The sequence below is a fragment of the Microcaecilia unicolor genome, unplaced genomic scaffold (genome assembly GCF_901765095.1).
Source record: "Microcaecilia unicolor unplaced genomic scaffold, aMicUni1.1, whole genome shotgun sequence".
In the NCBI taxonomy this organism is placed as follows: domain Eukaryota; kingdom Metazoa; phylum Chordata; class Amphibia; order Gymnophiona; family Siphonopidae; genus Microcaecilia; species Microcaecilia unicolor.
The window spans coordinates 30,082-53,650 of NW_021963720.1; the positions used below are offsets into that span (position 1 = coordinate 30,082).

The following is a 23,569-nucleotide window of genomic DNA, read 5'->3' on the forward strand; positions in this document are numbered from 1 at the left end:
TCTCTGTTTCCACTCCCCCACGCGGCCGTCATTGCCATACACTCAAATCCCAGCAAGCGAACCTATGAGCTGCTGCAAGGAGGTTTAATAGACAAGAGTGGAAGTGAACCTATCTAGTCCACTGTAAGCAAGGAAGCCAATTTGGTTAATCTCTGTTTTCACTCCCCCACGCGGCCGTCATTGCCATACACTCGAAAAACAGCAAGCGAACCTATGAGCTGCTGCAAGGAGATTTAATAGACAAGAGTGGAAGTGAACCTATCCAGTCCACTGTAAGCAAGGAAGCCAATTTGGTTAATCTCTGTTTCCACTCCCCCGCGCGGCCGTCATTGCCAAACACTCAAATCACAGCAAGCAAACCTATGAGCTGCTGCAAGGAGGTTTAATTGACAAGAGAGGAAGTGAGCCTATCTAGTCCACTGTAAGCAAGGAAGCCAATTTGGTTAATCTCTGTTTCCACTCCCCCACGCGGCCGTCATTGCCATACACTCAAATCCCAGCAAGCGAATCTATGAGATGCTGCAAGGAGGTTTAATAGACAAGAGTGGAAGTGAACCTATCTAGTCCACTGTAAGCAAGGAAGCCAATTTGGTTAATCTCTGTTTCCACTCCCCCACGCGGCCGTCATTGCCATACACTCAAATCCCAGCAAGCGAACCTATGAGCTGCAGCAAGGAGGTTTAATAGACAATAGTGGAAGTGAACCTATCTAGTCCACTGTAAGCAAGGAAGCCAATTTGGTTAATCTCTGTTTCCACTCCCCCACGCGGCCGTCATTGCCATACACTCAAATCCCAGCAAGCGAACCTATGAGCTGCTGCAAGGAGATTTAATAGACAAGAGTGGAAGTGAACCTATCCAGTCCACTGTAAGCAAGGAAGCCAATTTGGTTAATCTCTGTTTCCACTCCCCCGCGCGGCCGTCATTGCCAAACACTCAAATCACAGCAAGCAAACCTATGAGCTGCTGCAAGGAGGTTTAATTGACAAGAGAGGAAGTGAGCCTATCTAGTCCACTGTAAGCAAGGAAGCCAATTTGGTTAATCTCTGTTTCCACTCCCCCACGCGGCCGTCATTGCCATACACTCAAATCCCAGCAAGCGAATCTATGAGATGCTGCAAGGAGGTTTAATAGACAAGAGTGGAAGTGAACCTATCTAGTCCACTGTAAGCAAGGAAGCCAATTTGGTTAATCTCTGTTTCCACTCCCCCACGCGGCCGTCATTGCCATACACTCAAATCCCAGCAAGCGAACCTATGAGCTGCAGCAAGGAGGTTTAATAGACAAGAGTGGAAGTGAACCTATCTAGTCCACTGTAAGCAAGGAAGCCAATTTGGTTAATCTCTGTTTCCACTCCCCCACGCGGCCGTCATTGCCATACACTCAAATCCCAGCAAGCGAACCTATGAGCTGCTGCAAGGAGATTTAATAGACAAGAGTGGAAGTGAACCTATCCAGTCCACTGTAAGCAAGGAAGCCAATTTGGTTAATCTCTGTTTCCACTCCCCCGCGCGGCCGTCGTTGCCAAACACTCAAATCACAGCAAGCAAACCTATGAGCTGCTGCAAGGAGGTTTAATTGACAAGAGAGGAAGTGAGCCTATCTAGTCCACTGTAAGCAAGGAAGCCAATTTGGTTAATCTCTGTTTCCACTCCCCCACGCGGCCGTCATTGCCATACACTCGAAAAACAGCAAGCGAACCTATGAGCTGCTGCAAGGAGGTTTAATAGACAAGAGTGGAAGTGAACCTATCTAGTCCACTGTAAGCAAGGAAGCCAATTTGGTTAATCTCTGTTTCCACTCCCCCACGCGGCCGTCATTGCCATACACTCGAAAAACAGCAAGCGAACCTATGAGCTGCTGCAAGGAGGTTTAATAGACAAGAGTGGAAGTGAACCTATCTAGTCCACTGTAAGCAAGGAAGCCAATTTGGTTAATCTCTGTTTCCACTCCCCCATGCGGCCGTCATTGCCATACACTCAAATCCCAGCAAGCGAACCTATGAGCTGCTGCAAGGAGGTTTAATAGACAAGAGTGGAAGTGAACCTATCTAGTCCACTGTAAGCAAGGAAGCCAATTTGGTTAATCTCTGTTTCCACTCCCCCACGCGGCCGTCATTGCCATACACTCAAATCCCAGCAAGCGAATCTATGAGATGCTGCAAGGAGGTTTAATAGACAAGAGTGGAAGTGAACCTATCTAGTCCACTGTAAGCAAGGAAGCCAATTTGGTTAATCTCTGTTTCCACTCCCCCACGTGGCCGTCATTGCCATACACTCGAAAAACAGCAAGCGAACCTATGAGCTGCTGCAAGGAGGTTTAATAGACAAGAGTGGAAGTGAACCTATCTAGTCCACTGTAAGCAAGGAAGCCAATTTGGTTAATCTCTGTTTCCACTCCCCCACGCGGTCGTCATTGCCATACACTCAAATCCCAGCAAGCGAACCTATGAGCTGCTGCAAGGAGGTTTAATAGACAAGAGTGGAAGTGAACCTATCTAGTCCACTGTAAGCAAGGAAGCCAATTTGGTTAATCTCTGTTTCCACTCCCCCACGCGGCCGTCATTGCCATACACTCAAATCCCAGCAAGCGAACCTATGAGCTGCTGCTAGACAAGAGTGGAAGTGAACCTATCTAGTCCACTGTAAGCAAGGAAGCCAATTTGGTTAATCTCTGTTTCCACTCCCCCACGCGGCCGTCATTGCCATACACTCAAATCCCAGCAAGCGAACCTATGAGCTGCTGCAAGGAGGTTTAATAGACAAGAGTGGAAGTGAACCTATCTAGTCCACTGTAAGCAAGGAAGCCAATTTGGTTAATCTCTGTTTTCACTCCCCCACGCGGCCGTCATTGCCATACACTCGAAAAACAGCAAGCGAACCTATGAGCTGCTGCAAGGAGATTTAATAGACAAGAGTGGAAGTGAACCTATCCAGTCCACTGTAAGCAAGGAAGCCAATTTGGTTAATCTCTGTTTCCACTCCCCCGCGCGGCCGTCATTGCCAAACACTCAAATCACAGCAAGCAAACCTATGAGCTGCTGCAAGGAGGTTTAATTGACAAGAGAGGAAGTGAGCCTATCTAGTCCACTGTAAGCAAGGAAGCCAATTTGGTTAATCTCTGTTTCCACTCCCCCACGCGGCCGTCATTGCCATACACTCAAATCCCAGCAAGCGAATCTATGAGATGCTGCAAGGAGGTTTAATAGACAAGAGTGGAAGTGAACCTATCTAGTCCACTGTAAGCAAGGAAGCCAATTTGGTTAATCTCTGTTTCCACTCCCCCACGCGGCCGTCATTGCCATACACTCAAATCCCAGCAAGCGAACCTATGAGCTGCAGCAAGGAGGTTTAATAGACAATAGTGGAAGTGAACCTATCTAGTCCACTGTAAGCAAGGAAGCCAATTTGGTTAATCTCTGTTTCCACTCCCCCACGCGGCCGTCATTGCCATACACTCAAATCCCAGCAAGCGAACCTATGAGCTGCTGCAAGGAGATTTAATAGACAAGAGTGGAAGTGAACCTATCCAGTCCACTGTAAGCAAGGAAGCCAATTTGGTTAATCTCTGTTTCCACTCCCCCGCGCGGCCGTCATTGCCAAACACTCAAATCACAGCAAGCAAACCTATGAGCTGCTGCAAGGAGGTTTAATTGACAAGAGAGGAAGTGAGCCTATCTAGTCCACTGTAAGCAAGGAAGCCAATTTGGTTAATCTCTGTTTCCACTCCCCCACGCGGCCGTCATTGCCATACACTCAAATCCCAGCAAGCGAATCTATGAGATGCTGCAAGGAGGTTTAATAGACAAGAGTGGAAGTGAACCTATCTAGTCCACTGTAAGCAAGGAAGCCAATTTGGTTAATCTCTGTTTCCACTCCCCCATGCGGCCGTCATTGCCATACACTCAAATCCCAGCAAGCGAACCTATGAGCTGCAGCAAGGAGGTTTAATAGACAAGAGTGGAAGTGAACCTATCTAGTCCACTGTAAGCAAGGAAGCCAATTTGGTTAATCTCTGTTTCCACTCCCCCACGCGGCCGTCATTGCCATACACTCAAATCCCAGCAAGCGAACCTATGAGCTGCTGCAAGGAGATTTAATAGACAAGAGTGGAAGTGAACCTATCCAGTCCACTGTAAGCAAGGAAGCCAATTTGGTTAATCTCTGTTTCCACTCCCCCGCGCGGCCGTCGTTGCCAAACACTCAAATCACAGCAAGCAAACCTATGAGCTGCTGCAAGGAGGTTTAATTGACAAGAGAGGAAGTGAGCCTATCTAGTCCACTGTAAGCAAGGAAGCCAATTTGGTTAATCTCTGTTTCCACTCCCCCACGCGGCCGTCATTGCCATACACTCGAAAAACAGCAAGCGAACCTATGAGCTGCTGCAAGGAGGTTTAATAGACAAGAGTGGAAGTGAACCTATCTAGTCCACTGTAAGCAAGGAAGCCAATTTGGTTAATCTCTGTTTCCACTCCCCCACGCGGCCGTCATTGCCATACACTCGAAAAACAGCAAGCGAACCTACAGTATGAGCTGCTGCAAGGAGGTTTAATAGACAAGAGTGGAAGTGAACCTATCTAGTCCACTGTAAGCAAGGAAGCCAATTTGGTTAATCTCTGTTTCCACTCCCCCATGCGGCCGTCACTGCCATACACTCAAATCCCAGCAAGCGAACCTATGAGCTGCTGCAAGGAGGTTAATAGACAAGAGTGGAAGTGAACCTATCTAGTCCACTGTAAGCAAGGAAGCCAATTTGGTTAATCTCTGTTTCCACTCCCCCACGCGGCCGTCATTGCCATACACTCAAATCCCAGCAAGCGAATCTATGAGATGCTGCAAGGAGGTTTAATAGACAAGAGTGGAAGTGAACCTATCTAGTCCACTGTAAGCAAGGAAGCCAATTTGGTTAATCTCTGTTTCCACTCCCCCACGTGGCCGTCATTGCCATACACTCGAAAAACAGCAAGCGAACCTATGAGCTGCTGCAAGGAGGTTTAATAGACAAGAGTGGAAGTGAACCTATCTAGTCCACTGTAAGCAAGGAAGCCAATTTGGTTAATCTCTGTTTCCACTCCCCCACGCGGTCGTCATTGCCATACACTCAAATCCCAGCAAGCGAACCTATGAGCTGCTGCAAGGAGGTTTAATAGACAAGAGTGGAAGTGAACCTATCTAGTCCACTGTAAGCAAGGAAGCCAATTTGGTTAATCTCTGTTTCCACTCCCCCACGCGGCCGTCATTGCCATACACTCGAAAAACAGCAAGCGAACCTATGAGCTGCTGCAAGGAGGTTTAATAGACAAGAGTGGAAGTGAACCTATCTAGTCCACTGTAAGCAAGGAAGCCAATTGGGTTAATCTCTGTTTCCACTCCCCCACGCGGCTGTCATTGCCATACACTCGAAAAACAGCAAGCGAACCTATGAGCTGCTGCAAGGAGGTTTAATAGACAAGAGTGGAAGTGAACCTATCTAGTCCACTGTAAGCAAGGAAGCCAATTTGGTTAATCTCTGTGTCCACTCCCCCACGCGGCCGTCATTGCCATACACTTGAAAAACAGCAAGCGAACCTATGAGCTGCTGCAAGGAGGTTTAATAGACAAGAGTGGAAGTGAACCTATCTAGTCCACTGTAAGCAAGGAAGCCAATTTGGTTAATCTCTGTTTCCACTCCCCCATGCGGCCGTCATTGCCATACACTCAAATCCCAGCAAGCGAACCTATGAGCTGCTGCAAGGAGGTTTAATAGACAAGAGTGGAAGTGAACCTATCTAGTCCACTGTAAGCAAGGAAGCCAATTTGGTTAATCTCTGTTTCCACTCCCCCACGTGGCCGTCATTGCCATACACTCAAATCCCAGCAAGCGAACCTATGAGCTGCTGCAAGGAGGTTTAATAGACAAGAGTGGAAGTGAACCTATCTAGTCCACTGTAAGCAAGGAAGCCAATTTGGTTAATCTCTGTTTCCACTCCCCCACGTGGCCGTCATTGCCATACACTCAAATCCCAGCAAGCGAACCTATGAGCTGCTGCAAGGAGGTTTAATAGACAAGAGTGGAAGTGAACCTATCTAGTCCACTGTAAGCAAGGAAGCCAATTTGCTTAATCTCTGTTTCTGTAGGAGTGGACAAGCAAACACTGTGCACGGCCTGCAGCCATCACTAGACTGGCAGGACAACCTCAAGCTCTGTGCATATTACCTATGGACTTTGCATTCACACTTGCACCTTTGCTTTGTACCAAAACCTCAGCTTTCATATAATGAGCCTAGACTAAAACCTAAACCTGTGCAGTTTGGACTTTTATTGTGCTTAGCTAAAAGAAGCTGTAACTTGTAGCATGGCAGCCATTAACTTTGTTTTTTCTGTGAAATACATTTTCTCTCCTTCTGTGCCTTTTCTGAAATATAAGGCTTGCAAGCTGACAGTTAGCTCAGAGGAAGCAGCTGTAACCAGATAGCAGAAACCAGCTGGAACTTGTGCTGCTTATCAGTATATTGCCTTATATGGTATATGCAATGCCAAATAACTGTGAATAGACTAGAGACCAGTGTTGGAAATAGAGGGTTGTGTGCAAAGCCAAAGATAAGTTTCGTTTCCTGGGTTCTGTGTAAGATCCTCTGTCTGTAACTGCGCATGACTACTGATAAGAGTGTATAAGAACGAGTGTCAGGTGACGCTCAGGGAGCAGTATCCTGAGAGAACTCAGTACTGTTCATTGCTAGCAATAAAAGCTGTCATGCCTTTGGAACCAAATTGGCCTTTCGTCTCCTGATTTCCGAGCCCGTTTCATTGGCGAGCCCAGCCAGGAGTACAAAAGGGAAATGGATTATATTCTTTCCCCTCCCCCACTGCACGGTTGTGCCAGGGAGGTCAGCTCCCCCGACCCGGTTGGTAAGTGGCCACCACTGAGTTCAGTGTCCACCCGGACGGAGGACTGACCGACACTGGCTGGCTGGCAGTGGGGCTGTGAGGTTCCGGCAAGACACCTTTTTTTCTTTCTCTCTGGAGAGACGCGTACGACGACGCGGCCTGCAACGACGACGGACAGGCGAGTATACTCTACGTAGTGACCGGCCCGGTAAAGGACCGAAGAAGAGGCTTGATCACCCTGTTAGCCAGTGACTAATACGGACTAGGTCCCGCAACGTCACTAGGCTTTGGGCGAAGAAACCGTACGGGAGGGTTTCTTGTGGCGTATGAAAGAAAGTTGAGTGATTGGGTGACCGCATTCCAGTCAGGCCGGTTGTTGACCCTTTCGTGTCTGGTGGAACGAGACCCCTTACTCCTCCACCACCCCTTTCCCCCTCTGTCTGTCTCCTATCCTTTGGCACTCAGGTTAGGATGGTGAACTAAATGTAGATTCTCAGGCGTCTCTGAACTGCAGATTCCATGACCTTGTGTACACGAGCTGCATGAGCTGTAGAATGGAATGTGTTTAGATAACGTGCTTGAGAACCAGATAAACTGTTCAGCAGCTGAGGAGTGCAGGTTTTTGTTGTCTTAGGCTGCTATAGAGTAAAAGCAGTCCGGGGTTTGGGACCCACTCATAAGACCACAGCCGGTGGTGGGAGTGGGCTCGAGGAAATAATTACTCCGGGTGCATGTTAACAGAGTGATATGAGCCTTTGAACTTAACTGTTGCATCATGTTAGAAGTTATTATAAGATACTAGGGAAAAAAAAAAAAAAATGCCCGTTTCTGAGTGCAATGAAACGGACGCTAGCAAGGGGCCCCCTCCCTCCGTCCCTCGGAGCTACTCGCGTTACTTGTTCGGGGTTCGCATTTGCCTCGCATTTCGGCCCTCGAGTGTTATAGCTCCGCCCTCGACGTCATGACGTTTTGACGTGTTGCCGTTTACATAGAGAGATAAGAGTTTGTTTCTCTGAAACAGGAGAACTATGTATTCTACAGCAGACGGTGCAAGCTTTGTATATGCAGCACCAGGATTTCGTTGCTGGGGATAATGTTGTTTATCTTTCTTGAATCTGGTTGTTAAAAAGGGTATGACAATTCAGGCTTTTCTTTAAGTCTTATGGGTATAGTATTACGGAGGTTAAATATAAAGCCTCCCTTCAGGAATGCAGCCTTGATTTTCCTCCAGCTGTTTTTGTCACGCTATGTTAAATTTCAACCTTGTGATTTACTGAAAGGTGCATGACGGCATTTTCTGAGGTTTAAAATAAATAAATAAATAGGAATTATTTAGCTGAGTTTTGGATTGTGTAGTTATTACAAATTTTATATACCTTGTATACCAGGATTTTGTGCTATCCCAGTGCCCTTCTAGGCAACTGCCTGGGTTGCCTCACTTTGTTTCTCTTTTATTACATTAGATTTAATATTTGTATTCTTATAGCTCCATGCTGCACTTGGGTTCAAAGCACGGTGCATCTGTTGTAATTTACTGTGAGATTTATGGTATCGTGTTCATTTACTGACCATAGTCCCTAAAGAATGTAAAGAAAACCACAGAAGGTATCCCACACCCCAAAAGCTAAAACATTGAATTTTAAAACTCAGATTTGTAGCTTATGTCAAAGTTACGGAGAGAGCTTGTTGCAGCTTGTTTCCTCCCCACTTCTGCACAGATACATTAAACAAACCCTGCATTCGGAGAAAAAAAAAAAAAAAAAAGGGTCCAGTTTGTGCTTTTCTTCAGGGACATATTAGCTGCCTGTAGCCATGATTCATTTGCCTTTTATGCAAACCTTATGAGTCTCGTAGGCAGTGCAAATCACAGCTGCTTAATTGTATTGCACTAAATTTGTTTTCCTCCACTGCAGAGGAGGGATGCAAATTCCTAAGTTATTCATGAGATTTGCAGACTATTTCTTGCCTATTCTCTGTACCTACCTCAGTAAGATCTGTACAATAAATGTTTGTCTAGTGAAATATCCCACGTGTATGTTCTGTACCCCAGGTAATTGAGATTTCAGAGAGATAAGTTTTAGGTTTCATGTGGATTCTCGTTGTTTCAGTGTTCAGTTGTTTGCTTATGATGTCACTCTTCTTTCTTTTATTGATGACTTGCTCCCTCTGCTGATCGTTGTGTGTATTACATGCACAAGTTGCTTTGGGAAAGAAAGAAGAAAAAAGAGACAGTCCCTGCCCAAAGGAGCTTGCGGTCTAAACCAGGGCAGACAGACAAGACTCACAATTACAGACTTTTGTTTTAATAATGTGATTTATGCAAAGAACCGTTTGTCTACTAAACTACTTAATGTGTTTAATTCATCATGCTTGTGATAAATATATATCTGTGTTACTTTACCTTGGGCAATTGGGACTCCAGAGATATTGCCCCCTCCAGGGTAAAGGAATTTAGCTGAATGTTCAGATTAAGAAGTTGTTAATGTACCTTGAATGAGAATGCTTTGTGCTGCTATAGAACATTTCTAGGCACCTGCCTACTTGCTGACATCATCCTTGTTCTAACTTTTCTCCATAAATCATATGTCTCATGATTTTAGCTGGACGCTTAAACCAGGTTGTCCAGAGAGGTGAGGTGTACCATGATAAAGATCTAAATGTAAGTTTTAAATCATAGGGAATCACATTATGAAGAAGATGGAAGCAAGTTCCCATTCATTGAAAGGTTACTGAGATGTTTGAAGCTTGTAAAAGATATACTGCCAATGTGCAAGTTGTGTGAATAGTGTGAATAACCACATGGCAGGAGTACATGATTATGTGCTACGAAAGTACACTTGTAAGTTAGATAGAAGGGTTGTGGAAGTGGACATATGTGGAAGTGTTTCAACAGGACTATACTGTTTGGGGATAGGCCAGAATAGCAATTCATTTTATTCTGTATTACCTATCAAAAGAAGCATGAAATTTGAGTATAGAATTAAGCTAATGGCATTTTATTAAGGGTTTGACCAGATATTGAGTGAATTATTATCATTTATGCCCTGAGGCCTACATAGAGGCCCTGTTCTGATTAATTGATTTAAAATAGATGCAGGAAAAACTAAAATGGATACACCCGAGTGGAAAGATATGTATTTCTACTTCTGAATTGATAAATAATTTTTATAATTGGCATGTGACATTACATTTACCAGCCTCTGACATGAGTAAAGCTATGGAAGTCTCATTTTGGCATCCTAATATGCTTTCTTATGCCATGAGAATTGTACTAAACTGTTTAGTTTGTTCTAAAAATATAGTACATCGAGGACCAGTTATTTCTTCTGGATCCATTCCTATTCCAACAGGACCTGGAGTAGAATGGCATGTGGATTTCACGGATATGGTAACACTGGTAAAAGGTAAAAGGTATCTTTTAGTGTGGGTTGACGTATTTACAAAATGGGTGGAAGCATTTCCGTGTTCAAAGGAAACTGCTCAGGTAGTAATAGACACTTTTCTGAAGTACATACTACCTGCACATGGGTGCCCACAGAAATTGGTGACAGATAATGGAAGTCATTTTGTTAATTCCTTGGTTAAGGATATGACTGACCTGTGTGGAATACTGCATAGACGGGTGGCAGTCTATCGCCCTACTTCTAATGGCCTAGTGGAACGCTATAATGGCCTCTTAAAAACAAGACTTAGAGTCTTACTAGCCTCATTAAATCGGGGCTCAGAAAAGAAATATACCTGGTTGGACTTATTGCCCATGGCTGTATTACAATTAAGATGTCATCCAAGTACAAAATTGCAGATCTCACCTTTTCAATTACATACAGGACGAGACCCTAGAGGGGTACCTGTAAAAGAAATTGATACCGGCTTTGACGGTATAACTAATTATTGGAAACAAATAAATCCAATAATAAATTTAACTAGAGATATGGCAATTTGTAAATCGAAGGAAGCTCCTAATCTGACTTTTTCTTCATCTTTTTCAGTAGGTCAAAAGGTCCTTCGAAAGAACTTCACACATAAGACCTGGAAGGACCCAATTTACGTGGGACCATTTGAAATAAAAGAGCTAACTCACACAGCAGCAAGATTGTCAGACCACATCACTTGGGTACATCTATCTGATTTACGCAAGGCTCCTGATCCGGGACCACCTGTGCACACTACTGTACCCCCAGAAGGCATTCCTTAGTAATATCATCAGAGCAAAAGAATTATGAAGGTTTTTGCAATCTGTTTGCTGGTAGGACTTACTTATGGACTCAATACATATGTTGAGAGAATTCAACATGCCTCAAAGACTCTTAATCTGACTAACTGTATTGTTTGCACTCCACTTGTTACTTCCGTACTTACCATTCCAGCACATGTTCATCCTTACTCTATGATTAAGTTGCAAGGTATTCATAATTGTTTCAGTAATGGTACCTGCTATTTGGGTCGGGGACATGAGCACAGACAATATTGGACCAATGTTACTACTCAACGCCTGCCTTCTTTGTTTGCTCATACTATTCCTGCACTAAACTATTGGTGTCTGATAAACTCTAGTTCACTTCAGGGTAAGATGCCTAATGTTTTATGTAATTATACTTATGACATACAATCCCGGAATTGGACTGTGTTACAGGGATCCTATGTCATAAATCAGACTGCAACATCTATAGCTTGTGCTAACAAAATGTTCTGTAACCGGACACTGACAACCTCTTATGTGACCTCTACTAACCTTACTCTCACAAATTTGACTTTCTTCTTTTCATTATGTCAATTTAATGCCTCTTCTATACAAGCCATTACTGCTATGCCTACTGCGTGTTCTTCACTTAAGGCACTAAATAATCCTATTTTTCCTTTCTCTCAAACCTATGCTTTATATCATAACCTAACTTCTCTACAGTCTTTACGGTTGGGAGATTATCTGTTATGTGATAATATCCTGTACACCTATCTTCCATCATGTTATAAGTTCTGCACTCTTGTTCAACTAAATTTATTTGATTTGATCATTCCATTAGATGCTAAACCACATAGTTCCAATAGTCAGAGACGACGTAAAAGACATGTTTCTAGTACCTCCTTTAGTGCTTTAACAGGAGATGATCAAGCTTTACAATTAGCATTGGATTATATTAACAGTACCTATCCCATGACTAAGAAACGTTTAGATGCCTTGTCAGCCACTGGATGGCTTCCATTTGCAGGATCTGCCATTGCAGCTGAAATGGGTATGTCAATCAGACGCTTACAATCACTATTACATGTTGTAACACATGAACTAGATATAGCTATAACAGCACTTCAAGAGGAAATTGATGATACAGCGAGATATGCAATGCACACCCGCATAGCGGTTGATTTCATGTTAGCCCAATCTGGAGGAGTGTGCGGCATAGTGAATGATACCTCCTGTTGTTCAGTTATTAGAAATAAATCAATAATTGTAAAAAATGCAATGAAGCGTATTGTTGACTTGGTAAAATTATCAAGTCAAGATTATGAAGGTATATTGGATACCTCATGGTGGGACTCAGTAAAAGGATGGTTTGGAGGACTAGGCCCATGGTTAAAAGGTCTTGTAACATTTGCAATTGTTTTTATAATAGTTTTATTGCTACTGGCTTGTCTAATTCCTTGCTTTATGAAAATATGTGGAAATATATTGACAAAAGTAACAGCCACAACCATGATCTCTCAAAAACAAAATGTAAACATAACCCAGATCAATCAGGAATTGATTGAGAAAAAAGAAATACACAATTTGTATGCTAGAGTATCTGCAATGAAAAAACAGCACTTGACAGAAACTGTATGCTAGCTATGACGGCCTCTAGAAAGGGAGTAATGGAAAATACTACATCCCTATAGAGCTCAAACATGCTAGACATACTATAGTGTTTGCCTAAATGTGTGAACACTGTACACAGTGTTCAAGGGAGGTATGTAAATAATTGGCAATACAAAATGGAGTCAAGCAGAAAGAAAATGGTTGCTTGCTGGACAAGCAGCAGTTGAAATATAATTGACCTTGTACAGAATGTGCAGAGGTCTGCAGAATGAACATGTGAGCATGATTCATAAGGAAAGAAATAACAGAGAACAACGATTGGCAAAAGATCTAAAACGAGTGGCTATAACTTTTGCAGATAAGATAAGAAAAAAAGAGGAGTGAAAGGAACCTAGAATGCCAGATGGCCTGTATGAGAATCATGATTCACATGAAAAGAATAGAGCAGTGTGTGATGAAAAGAAAAAAACTGTATATAAACTGAAGGTGAAATGTAGTAGCAGGCAACTATAACTGCAGCTTTGTAACTGATGAGATTGTACTTGCCTCCTAGGCAACCTAATGTTGCGTAGCTCTGTCATGGCATTGGCAGTTGAATAAAAATCTTTTTCTTGGTACCATTTGTTTCTACATATTATTTTATATACTATGAACTGAATGAACTGAGTTTTGGATTTAGTACAACTGTGGAATTTTGTACACTCTGGACAGTGCAGCTGTGCAATAGGCAGATATGCTGGGCCCTCACCTCCCCTAATACCCAGCTCCCCCTAAGTGAGTTCCCGCGGGCAGTGGGGAGTCTGCTAGACTATGAGGCAGGAAAGGTTTCGTTTTATGATGTAGATAATAAATCTCATCTCTTCACCTTCACTGACTCCTTCACAGGGAAACTCCGACCTTTCTTCTGGAGTACTTCAGAATTTCCTCTGAGAATCCATCAGGCACCAGCCTGGAATTAAACAGCAGGACTCAGGATTGACATTCCCAGACCAGGGGTGTAGCCAGACTTCGTCTACACCCCCCGCCATTACCGACCCTCCCCCACCATTGCCAACCCCCCTGCCGCCGCCGCCACCACCAACTTTGACGACCCCTGCTGATGACCCTCTCGACCCCCCCTCCCGCCGCCAACCGTCCCCTGCTGTCGTCTACCTTTGCTGGCGGGGGACCCCAATCCCTGTCAGCCGAGGAGGTTCTCTTCTTCCCGTGCAGGCTTTGTTTTTTTCTGTGAGTCTGACGTAGGGCAGGGACTGTCTTTTATGATCTGTCATAAATAGTACAATGACAATACAAATATTAGAAATAAATGGGGGGGGGGGGGGGGAGGAGCAGCCTAATGTTTAGTGCAACAGGTTGAAGACCTGGGGAGCCAGATTCAATTCCCTCTGCAGCTCCAGATATAGTATATAACTTAGATTGTGAACCCAATGGGGACAGTGGATGTAGACAGGGTCAGTTCAGCCCAACGCTTAGAGTGGTCAGGGATTCATTGTACTTATGGAGGTAACTTCTATGGGGCCTGTAGGCTAACTTTCAAAAGAAAACGTCTGAGAGACTTGCTATGTTCTTCAATAGGCCTCCCAGTGCCCAGGAGGTCCAGGAGAGGGGAGCAGGGTTGGCTTTGGTGGGAGCTGGGAACTAATCTGATGATGTAGCCAACCTGCCTGTCCCCCCTCCCCCAATGATACAGCCCCCTATATAGTGGAGGATTCAAGTGCTCATGGCCCAGCCCTCATGAGGCTCATTGAGGAAGGGAAGGGATTTTGCATTTAGCTCAAGGTGAGTTACATTTAGGTATTTTCCTGTCCCTGGAGGGGTTCTTACCATCTGAGGCAATGAACCCGGGATCACAAGAAGTTACACACTGGTGTCCTGGGCAGTGACCCCTAGAGAGAACCCTGAGCACCAGCAAACTTTACAGATACAAAGTGTCCATCACAAAAAATATGTTCCAGTGCATTTCACCTTTCCTCTGCCCATGGCAATGGTAGTGCGAGTTAAAATGATCCATATTGTCCTTTTTAGAGCATGGGAACCTTTACTCACAAGAAGGTCAATTTTTACCCGCTGATTTTATCCTGGTAAAATCTTTTGAAAACAGGGACTACAGACACCATACCCTACTGAGGACTGTGTCAAGCCTCTTCAGACTTAATATCTGTAAAGTCCCAATATCCTGAAATATAACCTTGGCACACCTGTAGCCTCTTTATTTTCTGAATTTTCCTTTATTGAATAAATATAGATAATTTATTCACAATCAGATGTTCAGAAGTGTTGCCCCCAGGGCAAGAGACTCCATAATTCTGAGATCTGTATGAGAGGTTGGATGTAGAAATCTGAAGAAAGGCAGCTTTATTGCAGAGGTGGGAAAATAAACAGAAGTAGCTTAGAGTTGGGTGGCTGGAAAGTGCAATATCTCATTAGGGAGATATGTATAAGGTAAAAACCGAGTTCATGCCAGGGAGCTTAGCAGGATAAGTGCTATCTGAAACAAGATGGAGAATGCCTCATGGAGAAAGAGAGGCCAAGAAGGGGCTCTCAGAGGCCCAGGGAGGAGGAGGTAAAGACACCAACAGGAACAGGGTCTGCCATCAGGTAGAAGGAGGTCTAAGAGGGCAGCCCTCAATTGGCTCCCGGTTTCCTGCTCCCATCCCTATGGTCTATCATCTGTCTCTCCTCCCCCTCCCACGATGCCCAGCATTTCTCACTCACCACTCAACTGCTTGCTTTTGTGGGTGGCTGTGATACACACTGCCTTTGCCTGCCAGCGGAAGGCCTTCCCTGTGCCACGTCGCATCTCCTCTGATGCAACTTAAGTCACAATCCTCATTGCCCCACACAAAACCTTAGGGGACCCTTTTACAAAAGGGTGTTAAGCCCTAATGTGCTTCTTAGTGCGTGTGAGAAGGTTTATCACAAAACACGTTAATTAACTGTCTTCATAATACATTTTAGAGGGATGGGCGTGTTCACTTTAACTAGTTAAATAGGAGGTGCTAAGCAACCTTGCATTATTTTTTTTCCAACTCCTACTCATTAATGGAAAAATTAGTGCAGGACCTGCAAATATATCTATCTATCTATATCTATATCTATATATACATATTTAAAAAGCCCTAAATAATATTGTGAAAGATTTAGCCTCAAAGCACAGGAAAGTCCTAGATTAAAAGACAATATTTCATATACCTACTGCATCTGGATGAAGTATCGATCTTGATGGCAGTATCCTGAAAGAGAGAAATCTTGGAAAATTTAACAGTTTTTATTCAGGATCAAACAAATCCAACATCTATCAATGAATCTATCTAGATAAAAAAAGCAAGTGATTACATAATAGTAATCAAACAGAACATAATAATAAGCAAAAACATCATACAGCAAAACGTTGGACAACACATGATCCCAGTTTTGTTTTGTGAAAAGACTCCCACACTCTCCCCCCTCACTACCCTAGTTTCCTTTCAAATTTGACGGTTATATATTATTATTTATTATTTATTGCATTTGTATCCCACATTTCCCCACCTCTTTGCAGGCTCAATGTGGCTTGCATTACATCATGAATAGTGGAAATACATAACAAAGATCACCTCCTCCCCCAACCCTACTTTAATCCATATCTTGAACATACACTGGACTCTTATGACCCCTGGCCATCTTTGAAAAGATAACATCCAGTATTCCCAATCCACCCTCCCCTACCCAAGCAGAAAACCCCAAAACAACCCCTAATATGACAGTATCAACTTAGGCAACGCTCTGAAACCTGTTCAATACAGCACTTCTTGCTTTATGGGAGATAGTTTGCAAGTACAGTAACAATTCCAGGTAGACATGAAAGCCCTTCTTCCCTTTGGGGAATTCCTAACCGTCCTTGCCTCCCATAACATAAAGGCATGCAAGCTATTCCTCCAGTACCAGGAAGAGGGAGGCTCCTCCTGAATCTCAATGACACAGTGAGAGTGGCAGAGATGGGATTAGAGCTCGTGAATGTGAGGAGAGATCGCAATGACAGTGAGAGTGACAGAGATGGGATTAGAGCTCGTGAATGTGAGGAGAGATCTCAATGACAGTGAGGGTGGCAGAGATGGGATTAGAGCTCGTGAATGTGAGGAGAGATCTCAATGACAGTGAGAGTGACAGAGATGGGATTAGAGCTCGTGAATGTGAGGAGAGATCTCAGTGGCACAGTGAGAATGGCAGAGATGGGATTAGAGCCTGTCAATTTGAGGAGGGGTCTTAGTAACAGAGTGACAGTGATAGAGATGGGATTAGAATTGAAGAATGTGAGGAGGGGTCTCACTGACAAAGTCAGTAACAGAATTGGGATTAGAGCTCTTGAATGCAAGGAGAAATCTCAATGGCCAAGTGAGAGTGACAGATACGGGTTTAGAGCCTATAAATGTAAAGAGGGGTTTCAATGACTGTCTGTCTCCCTGGTTGGAAGGAGCAAGTGCACAGCTCTGTCCTAATTAAGGAGTCACTATACTTTAGAAGCAGCCTGGGATTCCCACTCCTGCTTCACAAAAAATGGTCTCCTGTGATTTAGGAGGGGGAAATACCCGAATTTTGTACAATAATAAAGGATTAGAGGCAGAACGAACCCCCTGGAAAAACCACTTTAAGGGAGAAAAACCAGGCGGTTCTGAAAAACCACAATCCTCCTAATAAAGAAATCTGGAAAGTCCACTACATAGTGACCAAAAAACCTATACAGGTTACCAAAAAGATTGAAGAAGCGTAACTACTGCCCACAGCACTGAAAAAAACTGCAAAAAATGTCCCCAAAACGCCTAGGTGCAAACAGGCCAAAAACTACAGGCTGTACTAACATAAACCCTCCAGGAAAAATAAGTAATCACTTAGCTTGCTGGATGTCTTCAAATGGTGTCTCCAAATATGGTTTCAAAACAGATGCCACTGTAGGAGTGGACACTAGATATGGCCTGCAGCAACCACTGGACTGGCAGGACGGCCTCAAGCTTTGTGCATATTACCTATGGACTTTGCCTTCTTTGGGCCACATTCCATACTTGAATGTTTACTGGACATTTACATTTTCTTGCACTGTGCCTTAATACTGTGCCTAACTACAAACAATTGTCAACTCCTGCTTGCAAGCTAAATAACTGGTTGAGACAGGATGCAGGAGCAGTAGATAACAGCTTGTAACATTTAGTTGCCAAGGCTTGCACACTGAATCAGTACTACTACTACTATTTAGCATTTCTATAGCGCTACAAGGCATATGCAGCGCTGCACAAACATAGAAGAAAGACAGTCCCTGCTCAAAGAGCTTACAATCTAATAGACAAAAATAAAGTAAGCAAATCAAATCAATTAATGTGAACGGGAAGGAAGAGAGGAGGGTAGGTGGAGGCGAGTGGTTACAAGTGGTTACGAGTCAAAAGCAATGTTAAAGAGGTGGGCTTTCAGTCTAGATTTAAGGTGGCCAAGGATGGGGCAAGACGTAGGGGCTCAGGAAGTTTATTCCAGGCGTAGGGTGCAGCGAGACAGAAGGCGCGAAGTCTGGATTTGGCAGTAGTGGAGAAGGGAACGATAAGAAGGATTTATCCATGGAGCGGAGTGCACGGGAAGGGGTGTAGGGAAGGAAGAGTGTGGAGAGATACTGGGGAGCAGCAGATGTGAATACATTTATAGGTTAGTAGAAGAAGTTTGAACAGGATGCGGAAAACGGAATAGGGAGCCAGTGAAGGGTCTTGAGGAGAGGAGTAGTATGAGTAAAGCGACCCTGGCGGAAGATGAGACGGGCAGCAGAGTTTTGAACCGACTGGAGAGGGGAGAGGTGACTAAGTGGGAGGCCAGCAAGAAGGAGATTGCAGTAGTCTAAACGAGAGGTGACAAGGGTGTGGATGAGGGTTTGGGTAGAGTGCTCGGAAAGAAAGGGGCGGATTTTACGGATGTTGTAAAGAAAGAAACGACAGGTCTTGGCAGTCTGCTGGATATGAGCAGAGAAGGAGAAAAGATGACCCCAAGGTTTCGAGCTGAGGAGACAGGGAGAATGAGAGAGCCATCAACAGAAATAGAAACGGCCTGCACGTAGACGCCACATGAATAGAAGATAGCCTGCATCTCTGAGCCTTATGCTCCAGTGAGCCTTATCAGCTCTTGTGAAAGAAGCATTGTGTGATTATATGTGTGTGTGCTAAACAGGGAGATAAGTTTCGTTTCCCTTGCTAGTATCATTTCAGTATTATGACGTATGTATGTACTGTAAGAACTACAAATGTTTACTTGCGCATGCCAACTGTGACGTATAAGGGCCTAATGCGCAGGCCCAGAAGGGAGGTATAAATGTGAGTGTCAGGTGATTTCTGACACACAGTTATCCTGAGACGGAACTCAGTACTGTACATTGCTAGCAATAAAGCTGTCTTGCCTTTGGAACCAGTTGCCTCTTGTCTCCTGATTTACTAGCCGAGGGTCCTGTTACACCACAGCTTAAATCCACTTCGCTCAGTGAATTCGATCCCTACTACGACGGTACTTCTTAGGTTTTTCATAGACCAATTCTTGCAGTAATCACCACATAGGGGAAACGCTCTCAGGCCAGACAGCAGAAAATCTCCAATTCAATCTGCTGTAATCCGAAAATATAATGACATCCCGCTTGCTCAAAAAAGCTGCTTCAGGAAGGACCTTCATGCCAAACTATCATACTTCACATTAGCTGTAGACCCAAGGTTTTTACGGATCACATTCCATCAAAATGGCAGAAGTATTGCCATACTGGGACAGACCAAAGGTCCTTCAAGCCCAGCATCCTGTTTCCAACAGTGGCCAATCCAGGTCACAAATACCCGGCAAGATCTCAAAAACGTTCAATACATTTTACGCTGATTATCCCAGAAATAACCAGTGGATTTTCCCCAAGTCAATTTAATAATGGCCTATGGGCTTTTCCTTTAGGAAGCCGTCCAGACCTTTTTAAAACCCCACTAAGCTAACCGCCTTTACCACATTCTCTGGCAACAAATTCCAGAGTTTAATTACACGTTGAGTGAAGAAATATTTTCTCCAATTCATTTTAAATGTACTACTTTGTTAGTTACTTCTTCCATTAAAGGCCTGTTTGAAGAGCCAAGCTTTCACCTGCTTCCTGAAATAGAGATAGTCTTGTGTTAAGCACAGCCTTTCATGCAGTGCATTCCAGAGTGTGAGGGCTTATCATTTCTATAGCGCTACTAAACGTACACAGCACTGTACACTAAATATGTAAGAGACAGTCCCTGCTCAACGGAGCTTACAATCTATTCAAGACAGACAAACAAGGCAAATAAGGAACTAGGGAATAAAAACAGACCTGGGTACTGAACAGGTGAGTAGGAGTTAGGAGTTAAAAACAGCCTCAAAAACGTGGGCTTTTAGTCTAGATTTGAATGCGCCCAGAGGTGGCGCTTGACGTGCCAATGGTTCCCCCTCCTGCCCCTGTGATCACGATCCCCATCTGTTACTCCTCCCCCCCAACATGCAGAAGGGCCAGCCAAGCCTCCCCCCCCCTGACCCCCCCCCCCCCCCAACAGGGATTCCTGGTCTGAAGGCTGTGCACATCTGAATCTTTGTTCCGTCTTGCACAATGTTTATAATGATTATTAAAACAGAGGTGAGCTTGTACACACCAGTGTTATTTCTGCTGGCTGCCACTGACCTTGTATCTCAATGAGCAGACTTCCAAAATTGCTTAGCCTCTTTTGGTTCAATTCTTCTGAACTTGCTCCCGATACATGCTTTCTCCAGTTGTTCCTTATCCATGTCTTTTCTTGTGTAGAATCAGGAGTTCTACATTTCAAACAGCTGTGGAATGATTATGTATATACACATGAGAGCCAGCCTGGGACTAAGCAGGGGAGGAAAGATGGGGACAGTGATGGTTCTAGTAGTTACTGAGAGGCTGTGTGAGGCTCTATAGTTCAGATGAGGCAGGCTAATTCTCCAATTGGACACATTCTTGGTGACATAGAGGGGCATAATCGAACGCGAACGCCCATCTCCATGGGCGACTATTTCCAAAAACGGGTGCGATGAAACTACAGTGTAGTAAATTTAAAACAAATCGGAGAAAATATTTCTTCACCCAACGCGTAATTAAACTCTGGAATTCGTTGCCGGAGAATGTAGTGAAGACGGTTAGCTTGGCAGATTTTAAAAAGGGGTTGGACGGTTTCCTAAAGGACAAGTCCATAAACCGCTACTGAATGGACTTGGGAAAAATCCACAATTCCAGGAATAACATGTATAGAATGTTTGTACGTTTGGGAAGCTTGCCAGGTGCCCTTGGCCTGGATTGGCCGCTGTCGTGGACCGGATGCTGGGCTCGATGGACCCTTGGTCTTTTCCCAGTGTGGCATTACTTATGTACTTATGTACTTATGACCAGACTGTATTTTCGAAAAAAATGGGCGTACATCTTTCGGTTCGAAAATACGGTTTGTACGGACCAAATATGCCATGGATTTAGTCGTTTGTGAGCTGGGCGTTTGTTTTTTTTAGCGATAATGGAAACTAAAAACGCCTAGCTCACAAATGTCCTAATCCAAGCCATTTGGTCGTGGGAGGGGCTGGGATTAGTAGTACACTGGCCCCCCTGACATGCCACGACACCAACTGGGCACCCTAGAGGTCAGTGTGGTGGACTTCAGAAACTGCTCCCACACCACGGGTGCAGAGCCCCCAAGCCCCCTCCCCCAAAACCCACTACCCACAAATGTACAACACTACCATAGCTCTTAGGGGTGCAGGGGGCACCTACGTGTGGGTACAGTGGTTTTTGGAGGGCTCCCATTTGCCAGCACAAATGTTACAGGTGGGAGGGGGATGGGCCTGGGTCCGCCTGCCTGAAGTGCACTGCGGTACCCACTAAAAGTGCTCCGGGGACCTGCATACACGCAGGCCTCTAGGACTTGTTGCTGCTGTATAACCTTGGCACACACGTTGACACCTGAAGACTAATCTCTCCGAAAACGTCCTTTATTGGAATAAACATGTTTACTCACAGTTAACTGCAGATCAGAGGTTGTGCCCCACTGGCAAAGAGTCTCCCTGGTACTGAGATTAGCAGTAGGTCAGAGCTGGCAGAATGCTGTAAAGTGCCCTCTTTCAGCAACATTCAGCGTAAGAACTAGGTTCTGTAACGTGGCTAACACATGAAAGGGATCTAAAACTGGCTTACAAAAATGGCCACTACCTCATGGACTACCGGAAAGAAAACAGGGCACACTCTGACCCAGTAGGCAGGGGGAAAAGCACCATGGGAGTAGAACCTATCACCTACCAACATCGTGAGCATTTAACACAAGCTAGTGGAATCACGGAGCCCAATACCCTACACCCACCACAATGCATTGCTGATGTGACTCTGCAGTGCACCTAACAGAAAAGGTGTCACACTCACCCAAGACGCACATCAGAACCAGGGAAAGGCTGTCACAGGATAGAACACATTCTGCTGTCATGGAGGTGGGTACGGCATTTGAGGCTGGCATAGAGGTTGGCAAAAAAGGTTTTTAAAGTTCTTTTTTTTGGTTGGAGGGGGTTGGTGACCACTGGGGGAGTCCGGGGAGGTCATCCTCGATTCCCTCTGGTGGTCATCTGGGCAGTTGGGCCACTTTTTGGGGACTTGTTCGTGAATAAACAGGGTCCAAAAAAAGTGACCCAAATTTGCGCTAAAAAGGCATTTCTTTTTTCGATTATCGGCCGAGGACGCCCATATAAACTTTTAACGTTGAGCACCTGATTCTCAAAGGGGACATATTCCAAACAATATAATGAAAATAAAATGATTTTTTTTCTACCTTTGTTGTCTGGTGACTTTGTTTTTCTGATCATGCTGGCCTAGTATCTGATTCTGCTGCTATCTGTCTTCTTAACTCCGTTTCCAGGGATTCCTTTCCATTTATTTCTTTACTTTCCTTCTTTCTTCTTCATTTCTTGCCCTACATCCGTAAGTAAAAGCTGGGTCCTCTGCAGACTTGACTGTCCAGTGGATCCAGCTTCTGCCTATTTTCTCCATCCATGTGCAGTTTTTCTCCTCTCTTCCTTTTCCCTCATCTCATCACCTTCCTCCGTCTTCCCTCCCCTCCATCCATGTCCAGCATTTCTTCTCTCCCTTCCCTCTCCTCCATCCATGTCCAGCATTTTCCTCTCCCCCTTCCATCCATGTCCAGCATTTCTCCTCTCTCCCCTCCATTCATGTTCATCTCACTTCCTCTCTTCCCTCCCCTCCATCCATGTGCATCTCCTTCCTGTCATACCCTCCATCCACCCATGTCCAGCAACTCTCCTCCTGACACGCCTCAAGGGCTTTATGTGCCTGGAAGAGCGACTCCTCTGCCGCCTGCACTCGGGCCTCCAGCTCCCCTGTAAGCTGCTGCTGCTTTAAGAATTCACAAATCATGTCCTCTAATGGTCCCTGGACTTTTCTGAGTTGGTCTTCAAGAGGCTGCAAATGCTTGTCCAGCAAAGCCTCCACCAGCGCCGCTGCTTCCGCAGCTACCTTAAAGAGACCCATGCGGAGCTGGGAGAAGGACCTGTCAAATTCACAGGGCCGCCATCTTGTCATTGGGCGGTTGATTCCACTGCCAGTCTTACGAGCGGGTCTAGCTGCCATCTGCCGACACAGAACTATCTCTGAGAAAGTGGCAGGGGCGTAGCCACTTTCCCTCCAGGCCTGTCCGAGGTTTAAATCTTTTTTTACCTCCGTCGTAAGCGGCCACATCACTGAACGGCAAACCCTGCCCATCAAGCCTTCTCTTCGTGAGTTCGTTCCCTCTGAGTCCCGCCCTCGCGGAAAGAGGAAATTACTTCAGAAGGTGGGGCTCGGAGGGAATGAACTCACAAAGAGAAGGCTTGATGGGCAGGTCTTGCTGTTCAGTGATGCGGCCGCTT

The 23,569-nt window shown here is 44.8% G+C and overlaps 1 protein-coding gene across 1 annotated transcript in view; it reads right to left on the reverse strand.

Moving 5' to 3' along the window:
- The window catches only part of LOC115459588 (E3 ubiquitin-protein ligase TRIM39-like), a gene marked incomplete at its 3' end in the record, with an annotated part of 46,462 nt that extends 23,171 nt beyond the window's left edge, over positions 1 to 23,291 (reverse strand). The window contains exons 1-2 of the mRNA XM_030189396.1: positions 22,961 to 23,291; positions 15,855 to 15,891 (exon numbers count right to left, since the gene is read on the reverse strand). Of these exons, the coding sequence (XP_030045256.1) occupies positions 15,855 to 15,891; positions 22,961 to 23,291 (368 nt within the window). The remainder of the gene's footprint in view (positions 1 to 15,854; positions 15,892 to 22,960) is intronic.
- Positions 23,292 to 23,569: the final 278 nt, after the last annotated feature.